Source organism: Rutidosis leptorrhynchoides, unplaced genomic scaffold, assembly GCF_046630445.1.
Source record: "Rutidosis leptorrhynchoides isolate AG116_Rl617_1_P2 unplaced genomic scaffold, CSIRO_AGI_Rlap_v1 contig174, whole genome shotgun sequence".
Classification (NCBI taxonomy): domain Eukaryota; kingdom Viridiplantae; phylum Streptophyta; class Magnoliopsida; order Asterales; family Asteraceae; genus Rutidosis; species Rutidosis leptorrhynchoides.
The window spans coordinates 48,933-63,107 of record NW_027266423.1 but is presented as its reverse complement, the minus strand read 5'-3'; the positions used below and the strand labels follow the sequence as shown (position 1 = coordinate 63,107).

The 14,175-nt window shown below is 36.8% G+C and overlaps 1 protein-coding gene across 2 annotated transcripts; it reads left to right on the top strand.

Annotated features, from left to right (window-relative positions):
• The first annotated feature begins 936 nt into the window (after positions 1-936).
• Positions 937-8,917, top strand: LOC139881601 (dolichyl-diphosphooligosaccharide--protein glycosyltransferase 48 kDa subunit-like). 2 transcript variants are annotated; one of them, XM_071866046.1, is made up of 14 exons: positions 937-950; positions 5,262-5,515; positions 6,257-6,393; positions 6,606-6,731; positions 6,821-6,874; positions 6,952-7,065; positions 7,208-7,263; positions 7,346-7,387; positions 7,485-7,560; positions 7,709-7,780; positions 7,891-8,016; positions 8,112-8,216; positions 8,302-8,385; positions 8,870-8,917. In XM_071866046.1, exons 1-14 carry the CDS (start codon positions 937-939, stop codon positions 8,915-8,917), a joined length of 1,308 nt encoding a protein of 435 aa, XP_071722147.1. The 2 variants fall into 2 exon arrangements, with proteins under 2 accessions (XP_071722147.1, XP_071722146.1); XM_071866045.1 differs by lacking the exon at positions 937-950 and having other exon boundaries at positions 5,242-5,515.
• The last annotated feature ends 5,258 nt before the right edge of the window (positions 8,918-14,175 follow it).

Genomic DNA, 14,175 nt, shown 5'->3' with positions numbered 1-14,175 from the left:
GATTTTGTTTCTGCACTTCATATTTTCAGATTGCTAGAAATTAAGACTCAATCTCCACTATAGTCGATTTTAGCAACTGATCATGATTATTTTTTATTATTGTACTTGATGTTGAATGGTCTTGTTCAAATAATCAATGATTGCATGTTAATTCAGATTGCTTGAAATTAAAACTCAAACTCAACTGTAGTCGATTTTTCCAACTGATCTTGTTTAATTTCGATTGTACTGGATGTTTAATGGTCTTGTTCAAATAAACAATGATTGCATGTTGATAATTAATTGAACTTATATTGATTATTGAACTGATCTTGTCATGCAGATAGTGAACCAAGTTAAGTGACTTTTCCAAATCGAGAAGATGTCAGGTCAGTCCCTGCAAACATTTTTGCCTTTTTTACATTCACATCGTGATGATTTATTGGGTGTTTTTTATTGATTGTTTCTATTGTAGGACTAGAGGTGGTAGTAAGTTCATCCATTTCACATTTCATCATGGTGGTTATTTTTCATTCAATGACAAGCACGAGATATTGGCTTATAAATGCTGGTGAAATGTTTGAGATCACTTATTCGGTATCAAGTATTACTTTGGAATTCCTGAAAGGTGAGGTTAAAAGGTTTGTTGGATACCATCGTGTAAAGATGCTGCATTACAAGTTGCCGAATGATAACTACTTCTATCATGTATGTCGTGAAAGTGATGTTATTGATATTGTTGGTCTAATTGAAATGAGGAAAGCTACTACTGCAACGATTATTGCCTCCAAGGGCGAAAAAACAAATGCCAACAATGAGAGAGCTATTGTGCTTTTTACACAGCAGAAGCTGTATCAACTTGTGAAGAACTACCACCAAGCCCTCCACAACATCCACCAAGCCCTATAAACCATCCATCAAGCCCTCCACACAATCCACCTAGCACTGAACAATCACATGTCCAAGAACATGTTCAAAATCCTCCTCTATCCTCTACTCCAACAATGGAGGATGATGGTACTGAAAATGAAGGTAAGAAGAAGTGGCTAAATGGTGGTCCAATTGATGCTGCAAAAGCTAAGAGGAATTTGGTGGATTATAGGCAATGAAAATATTTCAGACAGAGGAAGAAGAAGCAGGTTGATCGTCCAAGCGAGGTGAAGGAATTCAGCAACAACATGAAGCAATGTTTTACTGAGCAAAACCATCAGTTGGAGAACCATACTGGTACTCTAGGTTCTTAATTGAGCTTCGACGAGAAGATGCTGAAGCATAAAAAAATATCACGGTAATGTATACTTCTTTATTGGTTTACTAGGTTTTTTTTTTTCAATTTGCTAAGCAATGTTCTAATTTTTGGAATGTTTGATTGTTTTTTACAGGTCGAATTGGTAAAGATGGAAAGCTTCAAGACCTTGGACAAATGGGTGCCAGCCTTGAACCTGATAATGGCAATGAAGGATGTGTGGACATGTATTGGTCAGTCGAACTGGAGAAAACCGAAGCATATGTTTGATTCCTTGTTGATCGAAATGCCCTTTGTAATTGAAAAACAATTCAGTTCTTTACACTTTGTTTATTTTTTCATTTGTGTAAAATAGTGTTTGAAAGACTGGATTTCTTGTAAAATAGTATGGTTTGATTTTGTGGATAGAGTTTGGAATGGTCAGAATATGTGTAATGTAATCGTGAAGTAGATCAAAACGGTAGGTTCAAGGGCAAATGGGTAATTGTGTTACAAATCCCATGAATGAATCATGCTATCCAAATGCTTAACAGGATTCAAGACGTTAATCCTATGAATCCAACATAATGATCCATATAAGAATCACATTCTTCTTAATCCAAAGCTCGAATCTTAGTCCGGTGCTAATGCTAAACCCGTCCCGAATCCCATAATACTAATCCATCAATCCAAACAAGCCCTTAAGGCCTATGGAGATCACCGAGATGACCCCCGGCTCGACCTCTCGGAAGCACCACTTTAGATCAAATCCTAGGTGGCATTTCCGGTGACGGAGAAAGCAGATCTAACCAAAACTCAACTTAAAAAAGCGAAAAGACCTTATGAACGGCTCCCCACGTTCGGCGCCAAATGATTCGTCCACGAATGGAATGTGTAGAGTGGTGAGGAGCATGCACTTCTCACTTGGTTGTAGCTAGCGTTGATCAGAGAGGAGGACTCTTAAGAGAGTGGTTGAGCATCTACGGCCTATACGGGCTAGCAAGGGTCGCCTAGAGGCCGATAGCTACGCTATGTCTCTAGGCGTGGACACGAGTCTCTGCTGAGAGGTGTCAGTCTGTGTGTATGTGTGTCAGATTATGTCTCTAGAGAGAGAGTAGATGTACGGAACCTAGCTAGTGAGCTATGATTGCGGACAATAAGATGATTCCACTTCCTTGAAAAATGTCCTATCATTAGGGTATTTATAAAGGATTATTAGGGTTCTCCTGAAAATAACCATTTTGTCCCCGAGTGAGAGTCGGGAGAGGGAGGCTGATAGATCCGTGCCGAGACGGAGTAACTGTCGGGCTTCGTCTAGGTGTCTCGGAGCTGATAATCCTATCGGGCTCTGTCCCTAGACGAGCTCTTCCTTGCCGACTCGTGTTAGTCACTCTCGGACTCGGTCTTCCTTGATTTTTTTCTATTATGTATTATAATTTAATTTTGAAATTTATGGCTAATGCTACTAGATGTGGTTAGATTGTTGATGTTGCTCGGGTTACTATAAGATTATGCACATTCAGAACTTAATTACTATCGTAGGCATCAAAATTTTGAAGATAAATAAGGAAAATGACACATAAATATCGATGGGTCAAATTTTGGTCGAGAAGTCAAATATTGCTTGAAGGATCAAATAAAATGAAGTGAAAAGTTCGAGGATCAATTTGAATGAAATACTTGAAGAAAGAATTTTGAGGCAAACCATTAGGAATAAGCTTATAAAACAACTGTCTTTTATGTAATAAACATTTTCATGAAATAAATATATTGACGTATTACTCATGTAGGGTTGGCAATTTGGAGAAAACGGCAGACAGATATTGAAATTTATTATCCGATGTGATCCTATATATTAGTATGTTAATATAATTATAATATCATTATTTTAATATCCGTATCCGATACCTAAAGGGTCACACCCTAAAAGAAAAATCTATACCTTAGACATGATATTTAATTTGATTAGTCGTAAGTGTACGATTAAATTAAATTTAAGTTATTCTAAGTGTTAGAATAAAAATTAAAATATCTCGATGATAAAAAATAATTTAAAAAGTTTGAATTATTTTTTATGCCTATCTCCTATAAAAATGTTGCTATTACTTAGCAATGAATTATTGTGACTACTTCACCACGAAGTAAGAAATTAGTTAACGACGAAGAAATGTGATTACTTCGCCATGAAATAAGCAACTACATAACGACGAAGTATTAAAATTATTTTGTGATTAGATAAACAAATTACTTAGCAATGAAATAATGCGACTACTTCGCAATAAAGTAATAAATTTTTTTATTTATTACTTCATAATAAAGTAATATTATTTAGTGAAATAATATTACTAATCAATGAGGTAATGTCGAGTATAAATAGGAGTTTAGACTTTTCATTTTAAGAAAAAAACTAGAGAAGGGAATGAAATGTGATTTTATTTTATCTATTGCAACTTTTCTTTCTCTAAAGTTTCTATATATCGATATTGAGACTTAACGTCTAAGAAATTGAAGTGTCTTGACAAGAGAAGCATATAGTTGAGGAAGGGATATACGTGAAGAACAATTCATCAAGGGTAATTTCTAATCGTTCTTCTAGTTGTGGAATTGATATGCTAAGTGTTAACATATTATAATTGGATAATCGTGAAAAGGAGTTTTGACGATTATATGGAGTTCTTATTTACATGAGATTGTCTCAACAGTGTTTTGAGATATCATGTTTGTGAAATCATGTATATGTGATCTAGCATAGCATGTACATGAGTGTAGATAAATTTCTCTTGAGTGGATACCGTTAGAGGAGTCACATGTGAGGCTCTTGAACTATTATGTTTGAAAAATAGAAAAATTGGTTTTGAAACTTTTCATCCACATGTTGTAGATTTAATGACAAGTAGAAATTTACTTTAGTAAATTGATGTAATTTTCGAATGATGTAACTCAATATTGGATTGTGCTAATTTTGACATCGGATGATTATTCATTATGAATGAAAATCATAGATAGCATGTTACATGCTAGATTGAATTTTTGTAATTCAATCACATGCTCGATATGATGGATCTTGGGTTATCCGCTGTGTTAGTTTATTGTGTAAGAGGTAAATGATATTTTTCAAAATAAAGAAAATTTTAAATTCCGCAATACTAACACACTGCCAAGTGTTTGCTATGTCTGATGTCCACGCGAATGCGATTCCCAGGACTTCTCAGGCTACTTCATGTCCATAATTACTCTGATCTTGTTTGGATTGGCTTCGATTCTTCTTTGGGAGACTATTTGGCCGATGAAGTTATTGGACCGGACGCCAATGAAACACTTAGCCAGATTGAGTTTTATTTGGCAGTCCTTGAGTATGGTAAAATATTCGACCATGTCTTTAACATGGTCCGCTTTCTTCATGCTTTAACAAGCATGTCGTCGACATACTCTTATATGTTGTGGCCGATCTGTGATATAGCAAACGCTAATAGGTTGTCTTAGGCCATCTCCAATGTGAAGGTCACCCACGTTACGTGACACACCCAATGTGAGTTTTTGCATTGGAGAAAACCACAAAATTCACCCACCTACCATGTAAGATCCATCTTGCTGAGTGTCTCCTACCTTATATATGTCCAAATCTACACATGTTTAATTAAATATGAATTTTAAGTTTAATATATTAAATTTGATATTATTTATAAAGGTGTGTGACTTACCTTCACATTAAAACAATGATGATCAACTTATGATTATTATGACACATTGCTCATTGGAGTTGGAGTTCTTTCGGTGACAATTTTTCGATGGGTGGGTGACCACCACATTGGAGTTGGCCTCAGCAATTGTAAGGCAAAAAGTCATAACGATGCAGCTGGAAAGGGGCTAAAGGTTTTATCACCCATGGCCCGAGCATAATCAACCAGGCCCAGTCCATGTCGTCTCCGCCATAAAAACAGAAGACTGTATAATGTTACCAACAGACGTAAAACACTGGAGAAGAACATTGACTTATAAAAACTCGGTCTCACAACCTCCGATCGCCCAAAAAAATGATGGGCAAATTCAATCTGAGCTTTTTCTTCGTCATCCTAACGATCGCGCCATCTCTCTTACGCGCTTTCTCACCGGAATCCCCAACGGATCGCCGCGTACTGGTGCTTTTAGATGACTTCGCAATCAAATCTTCTCACTCGTTGTACTTCAATTCACTCAAATCTCGAGGATTCAATCTCGATTTCAAGCTCGCTTCAGATCCCCAGATCTCCCTCCAGCGTTACGGAAACTACCTATATGATGCATTGGTCCTCCTTTGCCCCTCCATTGACCGTACTGTATCTCCCTCTCTTGATTCTACTGCTTTGTTAAACATACTGTTTTTGCTGAATTGATGAATGCAAAGTCTAAAATGATCAGGGGTAGTGATGCTAGTTGTTTGCTGGCTCATAATTACGTTTGGTTGAAAATGCGTGTATAGCTCAGTTTTCAGAGATTATTGCCTTGGTTTAATAATATAGTCGATGATGTTTAAGCTCAATTTCCAGATATCATTAAAAAAGTAATAGAAAGCTTAAAATTTGAACTGAGCTAAATTAAGGCAGATCACAACTGTGATTCTGATCGTTTAACAGCTATATTGAGATTTGGGAGCTCAACTTTATTAATTTATATACTGAGTTATTGTTGCTCTGGAAAGTCTCAAGGTTTTTATCATTGAAAGTTTAATTTAAATTGGATCTTTAGTCCACTGCAGTTTTCATGTTGATTACCAAACACATTACTGTTTTGGCTACAGAACTATAAGTTTCTAGGACTCTAAATCGTCATAAGATTCAAATTTAATCGTAATTAATGTAGCTATGTTTTGTATTTTAAATTCCTTCAAGGTTCCACCTCCATGACCCTAGATATTCAATGCATCATCCAGTTTATGGATTTCATGGTATGGTGAATAGTCTGTGTAACGTGATTACATTAATAAGCATCATTGTTAGTACCAAATGGAGATCACCATTTGTTTTTCGGAAAAAGGAGAAGCTTACATGTTTTAATTGTCTGGTTTCTGTTCAGGTTTTGGAGGGTCAGTTGATCAAGCTGCAATTTTGGACTTTGTGGATTCTGGCCATGACTTGATTATCGCAGCTGATGTCAATTCATCAGAATTGATTCGTGAAGTTGCCACTGAATGTGGTGTTGAGTTTGACGAGGTGTGTGGTTAAGTAAACGAGATTGTTTCCTTAAATTTAATTTGTATCAGCTATAGATCATTTTCGTATGGTTGTGATAATATTTTGTTGGCATTTCTCGTTTGTTTTATGCTTAAAATTGCATATGGTCATCAAATTTTGGACTTTTTTCATAAAATTACGACTTCAATGGCTTGGATGGTCTGATTTATCTGAAGACTTTGTGAATGCAGGACGCTGCGTCCATGGTTATTGATCACTCTAGCTATGCAGTTTCCGCAACTGAAGGAGATCATACATTGATAGCTAGCAATGATCTGATAAAGTCTGAAGTTATTTTGGGGAGCAACAAGATCGAAGTAGGTGGAAGTTTCAATACATGTGATTGTTAGCCGAGTGATTTCTTGTATTTATTGTTCTAATATAATGTGTTCTATTATGAACTCAGGCTCCAGTGCTTTTCAAAGGGATTGGCCATTCATTGAATCCTGCCAATAACATGGTAGGATAACTGCATTACTCGCAACACAACTATTAATTGCCTTTCTTAATTCATTGTTAACTTCACGCGTCATCCAGGTTTTGAAGGTTCTTTCAGCTTCTCCAGCAGCTTATTCTGCTTATCCAAAAGCCAAGTTGTCAAGTCCTCCCTCTCTTATGGGTTCTGCTATCTCATTGGTTTCAGTTGTACAGGTAGCTTAAATTTCAGCACTAATGTGATTGTAACGTTTGGTGTTTGCTGATATATAATAATAATAATAATAATAATAATAATAATAATTATTATTATTTGATTTTAAGGATTTGCATGTTTTAATACCTTGTTTCATTGCAGGCAAGAAACAATGCACGAATTTTGATAGCTGGCTCACTAAGTATGTTCAGCAATCGGTATGTCGTACACTGGTAGTTATCCATTGACCTAAAATTTCCTCTTCGTAGAAGTTATCGATCTTTTTGGCTTTGTTAACAGATTCTTCAGATCTGGAGTGCAGCAGGCTGGGACTGCAACCAAGTGAGTGTATATACATTCTAGCTTGATTTGTCCACATTGACAGCATTTGAATGTTGCAGTCGTGTTGCTGACTAGTAAAATTATATTTTGAATACAGGCATGAAAAAGCTGGTAATGAGCAGTTATTGACTGAACTTAGCAGATGGGTTTTCCACGAAAGAGGTCATCTTAAGGTATGCATTAACCTCGCTGCTCGTCACATGATCACTTCTCTCTGAATAAAATCCGCTTGTTTGGATTCTTCTATTTATCAGTCAACAGATTAAGTCGTCCTCCTTCATCTATGTTACATTAAGTATTATCTGCTGTAATGGTGTCCAGGCTGTGAACGTAAGACACCACAAAGTTGGGGAAACAGATGAACCTGCAATTTACAGAATCAAGGATGATTTGGTACTTTCCTACTTGTCCCCTCTAACCCTTCTCATATAGCAAAAAAGTACACCCGTGAGTTTGAAAAGAAAGGATTAACTGCCGTCTCATATGAATATTTTTATTTGAAGGAATATTCTGTGGAGATTTATGAATGGTCGGGAACTAGTTGGAAACCATATGTATCAAACGATGTCCAACTTCAGTTTTATATGATGAGCCCTTATGTTTTGAAGACTCTATCCACAGATAAAAAGGTAGGCGTATTTAAGTATTTGATGGCTTTGCTAACAATGTTTATTTGATTTTTTCTTGCTGTTTGTTAGTCTCACTGTGAGCACATGTTCCTCAGGGTCTTTATTCCACATCATTCAAGGTCCCAGATGCTTATGGAGTTTTCCAGTTCAAGATTGAGTATGAAAATCTTGGATACACAACTTTATCACTTTCCAAGCAGGTAACTATTGTCTTCCCTAATTTAGATTAGTTTTTTTTTTTTCCTTTATGTGCCGCCTTCTTTTTCATATATATATTTTTTGCAGATTCCAGTCCGGCCTTATCGGCACAATGAATATGAGAGGTTTATACCAGCAGCTTATCCCTATTATGGAGCAACATTTTCCATGGTATGACTTTTTACCTTCTTCATGTCTCTAAACAAAGCCTCTAAAGTGCGAATGTTTTGTTTATTTATCTCTATCTCTGTCATTTGCTCTTTACCACTACTCCCTCCATTCCATAATAAGTATCCAAATTTGCTTTTTGAAAATTTTCAAATTAAGTGTCCATTTTGAGAATAAAGACAATTGTTTACACTATTACCCTTAACTTTACAACTTCTCATGAGACACTAAATAAAGAGTTACAAAATAATGAATATCTATTGGCTTAAAGTTGGGGGTAATTTTGTCAAAAATATACGTGTTGCCATTTTCTTAATATGTGTGAAAAGTGGTTTTTGGACTTTTAATTTCGAATGGAGGAAGTATATACGAGGCTTGCTGGATTGCATAGCAACTGTTTTGCTTTATTTTTTCATATCCTGTGTGAGATTTGCAGTTATATTTTTCTATGGAAGCTCATGAACGTTATGGTTTATTATTGTGGCAGATGGCTGGTTTGTTCATCTTTACGGCAGTCCACTTATACAATAAGTAGCTGTAACCATGCCTCCTGTTTTATGTTATCTCTGGTTTTCTAACTTGTTACACACTAGAGAGGAATGTAATGTTCGTGAACTGATTATAAATTTTGATTTAGAAGTAATACTACCTCCATTTTACAATAATTGATGTTTTATTTAAAATGGCATAATTTAATTAATGAAATGTATTGATGGTATTTTTATGAACAAAAATATTTGTTGGGCTTATTGAAATCGAGCAAGATATCATGTATAGTAAAATACTCTCATTCGTAAAACAAATCTTATCTTATATACAATAATAATAATAGTGAGATTTTTAATTTTAAATCTGTTTTAATTGTAAATTGAATTGCAAATTTTATTGTCTAATCAACATCCGACACACGACGTTTTGTTAACGAATAGTAATTTGACACATGTATTTTAGAATTTTGAATTTAATTAGGTTTCAAATTATAATTTTAAGTTGATGATATTTTTTTTTCCAATTCTAATTAGGAAATCAAAACACAATAATAACATAATGATTCTTAATAAAATTTTATCAATTACTTTTTTTTAATATAATAATTTTATTCCCAATCAATTTCCTATCTATTATTTAAAAAATATTTCTAATAAAATTATAATACGTTATTTTTTCTAATTTTTTTTAAATAATTTTTTTTAATAAAAATTCATTATATTATTTTTTACATTCCTAATTAAAACGAATTTTTCTTCTTTTTTCCTATTTAAATGGACATATTATTAAAAAAATTATTCATAATCAAATTAATATATATTCTAATTTTTTAATTAAACTATTATTCCTAAACATTATTTATATTAAAAATTATTAAATTTATAGAGGGCAAGTTTTGGCGCAACCAGTTAAGGTTGTTCCTGTATGGCCTAGAGGTCACGGGTTCGAGTCACGGAAACAACCTCTTTGCAATTGAACGATATCTTCCCCCATACCCTCTAAAGCAGAGAGCCTTAGCGCATCGGGGTTTGCACTTATTATTAAATCTATGTAAAATATTATATTAAAAGAAAATTATTTTAACTTTATATCAATCAAATCCTATTGAATTTATTTATTTTTTTCAAAAATAATAAAACATAACAAAAAGTAAAAGTTATATATCAAAATTTGATTTCATAATAAAATTTATAATTGCATCTAATTAATTTAGTTGTTCCTATTGTTTGAACAATAATATATGACCATTTTTTTTATTAAGAATAAAAATAAAATATAACCGGTTTTTATGAGATAATAGTTTAATGAAAAATTTGAAAAAAATAATGTATATTATAATTTAATTAGGAATAATTTTTTAAATAATATGCCCGTTTGAATAGGAAAAAAGAAGATGTGTCCGTTTTAATTAGGAATAGAAAAAAATAATATATGAATTTTATTAGGAATAATTTTTTAAATAATAGATAGAAAATTGATTAGGAATAAAATTATTACATTAATCATTATATTATTATTGTGTTTTGATTTCCTAATTAGAATAGGAAAAAAAATAATATCATTGACTTAAAATTGTAACTTGCAATATAAATAAACTTAAAGTTTTAAAATACATGTGTCAAATTACTATTCATTGGTAAAACGTCATATGTCGGATGAAGATTTGACAATAAGATTTGTAATTGAATTTGCAATTAGAATAAATTTATAAGTCATGCTATTGTCTATATAAGATATTTAAACAGATTCAAGATTATCGAATTGAATTATTTTCATCCTCTTTATGGTCCATTTCTCATATTTCTCCTCTCCTGGACCACGTAATGTCTGAGGAATTGAGAACTGCCAGAGGAGGAGATGGTTTAGAATATTCGTGTCGTTGCAAATTTTTGTCTAACGAAAAAGTAGTAGTCTAGTAGATCGATTACGAACATGTCCATCCGGCCTCTAAATGATTTCCCAATTTCGGTTTATTGGACTCTGAGTAACAACAGATTTTGGGGGGAAGGAGTGAGAATGAAGGAGCGAATGTAAACGATGACGCACGATCGTAGATGAAGAACTGGCATTGATCCAAACGCATCGAGATGCTCAATGATGGAGATTAGTAGCTCCCCCTCTATATATCTATAATGCATCCGTCGGAGGACATATATAATTAAACATTTGCATATCTTTGTGCCATCACATAATTTTGCTCATCTTGTTAAACATGAATGTAAAAGGCTTCTTCATATTGTTCAACATCTAAAATAAAATGAATGAATTTGGTGATTGCCTATTTTAGGTAATCTTCTACATGGAGACACATTCTAAAGAAACATATATGTTCAAAACAAAAGTCGCTACCATCTCTTCCTTTCTTTTGCAGATTTCGATCATTGTACCTTCCTTACATGTCCGTTACGCCACCTCGTTTTTTATTAACGAAACACAGGCGCCGTCTGTAGGAATCACACAAAAGTCGTTTCCTCCATCCACTAATCTGGTATTATGCGAATTCTACCTATTTTTATCCGTTTCAATATGGCTGGTACAAGATCTCAAGTTGTTAGGGCATATGCCCCTCAACAGCAGGCTGACTAGGCCCCTGCTGCACATTTGCCTGGTACAGCCGAAGATCCAGCACCTAGAGGGCGTCAAGGGGCTTGAACCGTAGTAGAACTCGCCCCCTCACAAGATCTCGCCTGGGAGAGGGGAAAGGCTCCTGCCGATCAACCCTTCTCACAGGTCGAATGGTACCTCTCCTCGTGGCTCGAGAGATCGTCATCGCGGCTCCAAGAGATCCCCCATGAGTAAGAACCCACGGATGTCATCCCTCCCAAGTTGGGTATTCTTACCCCAACACATTCTATTTCAAGAGGGTCATCTAGACCTTCTTGTCTAGAAAGAGATAACCGAATGATTCGACACAACCATCACCAATGGTCTTCACCGCACAAGGATCTTTGAGACTCATTGTACCACATTTCCGAAAATGCATCGCCTCGTCCTGAAGACCTCAAGGATAGGCTCTCCAAAGGTCGCGTTCAGGCCCTTTGGTCGGAGGCATCTATTCCTAGATTCCTTCGAGACTAGCGAAACTATGATTTCTCTAACGAAGACTCCTACACTGAATCTCGTCGAGGTCACTCATTCGACGCCCTGATTCAATGTCCAATAAGAATCAAAATAGACAAGAAAGGGTCATTCGACCAGCTCGTGTGACACCTCGACGCCGACCGTGGGGAGTTCGTAAAAAGTTTCCTTTTTCTGCATCCAGTCTTCATCGAGTTTTCTAGTTTCAAAAGTTATTGTTGCCTTTCGGGTAACGTTCTTCATAAGCTTACTCAACCAGCTTTCGCAACTTCACAAGCATGCGTACAAGAGCAGCAGCTGCTCGGATAGGCAAGGAAGCCGATGCCGACCAGGACCAGGATCTGGCAGGAGAAAGTCGCCGTCGACGAGCAGTGTGGCGCTCGAACATGGTCACCCTTCAAGACCAGCCATTTTCTCAAGAAGGCGCTGACCTTGAACCCACTGCTAATCCTATCCTTGAAGTTTCAAATCGAAAACCAGATCAGTCCTCCAGTTACTCCTCAGGAAACATCCACGTAACTGCGAACGCAAGCGCTCCAGTTTGTAGCACGCTCCTCCTAACCAAGGTGAAAACTGTTCCGAAATCGACCGCGTTATCCTCAATGGAGTCCCGTCTTGTCCTTAAGTCCGCTCTCACCAGCCAGAAAGAGATCTCCGAGACTCGATGACAAATCGAAATGAGTGCAGCAGAGAAAAGGGGAAGAACTTGCCTTCCAACCATGACGCCTATAGATACAACCGTTATGCCGAGAATCTGAGAGTTTTTCGCCACACCACTTGGAAGAGGGCCTCCAAGGCGGCAAAAGGCAGTGAGACCGAGCCGAGGCATCCGTCGGCCACTCTCACCAGACTGATACAATCAGCCGAATGATTGAATCCGAAGTACAATGCTGGCTTCAGGCACACAATGGCCAGATGCCGCTGCCTGCCCTAGTCAACATGGCCATACACAATGTTGCGCATAACCCGACACCGCCAAATCAATTTGCTCAACCGTTTGGAGTAAACCCCCAGATGGGTAACCCACATCAACAGATGGGACAGCCACCTGGGCATTACGCTTGTTATCGGCCATGCCCCATGCCTTTGCCGAGAACGATGTTCAAATTTCCCAGCCTGTAGGCTACGAAAGAATAGGCAGAGCCATTCCTAACTATGTCACGACTCCTTCTCCGTTTGTGAAGAGGATAATGGATGAAACTCCCCTAGCAAAGTGGCAGATGCCAAACATAAAGAAATTTGACGGAGAGGGCGATCCTGCAACTCATGTAATGACCTTTGACTTTGCCATGAACCTTCATGCCGTGCCAGATCCGATCCGATCCGATGCCGAGCCTTTCCTATTACGCTCCAAGGGGTTGCCCAAGTGTGGTTTTAGATGCTGCCACCAGCTTCGATATCGTGTTTCGCCGAACTTGTTGCGCTGTTCGTAAACAGGTTCATATGGGGACAGGTCCAGGATAAGAATCTAGTGACCATATTGAAATGCATGCAAAAGAAAGGGGAAACCCAACGGGATTACTTCAACCACTTCTAAAATGCATGCAACATGATAGGCGAAGCCGTGAATATCGTCTTGGCTTCGTCAGCCTTATTAATGGGACCACTAGCGAATCTTTACAAGCTCAATTTATAAAGAGGAAGCTAGTCTCTATGGTAGAACTAGCCGACATTGTCGGCGAGAAAATGAGGGTAGAAGACATCCTAAGGGACTGCAAGACCTGAAGGTTCCACCCTCAGAAAAACTAGTCGTTCCAAAAGAATTAGGCGAACGATAGGAAAATAAACTGGGATCATAGAGATCAAGGTCGTGGTGACCACAGCCAGGAGCTCCCTCGCAACTTTCATCACACCCCTCTCAATATCACTCAAAGCCGTATCCTAATGGCTATCGAAAAATCTAAGCCCACGGTCATTAGATATCCCAAGCCAATAAGGTCGGCCGCAATTCGAAAGAATAACGATCAATACTTTGATTTCCACAAGGATTATGGTCATACTACCGAATACTGCAAACAGCTGAAAGATGAGATCGAGTACCTCACCCAGAGAGAGGAATTAAACAACTACGTGAAAAAGGCAGATGGAAAAGGCGGAAACACATACAAAATAATAGAGGTGAGCAATGCCGAGGAAACTACAATCATGATGCCAAGAAGGTAAAAAGGCATGATAGGACTCTGCCCCCAGCTCCTCCAATGCCGGCAGGTGGAGGTGTAATACACA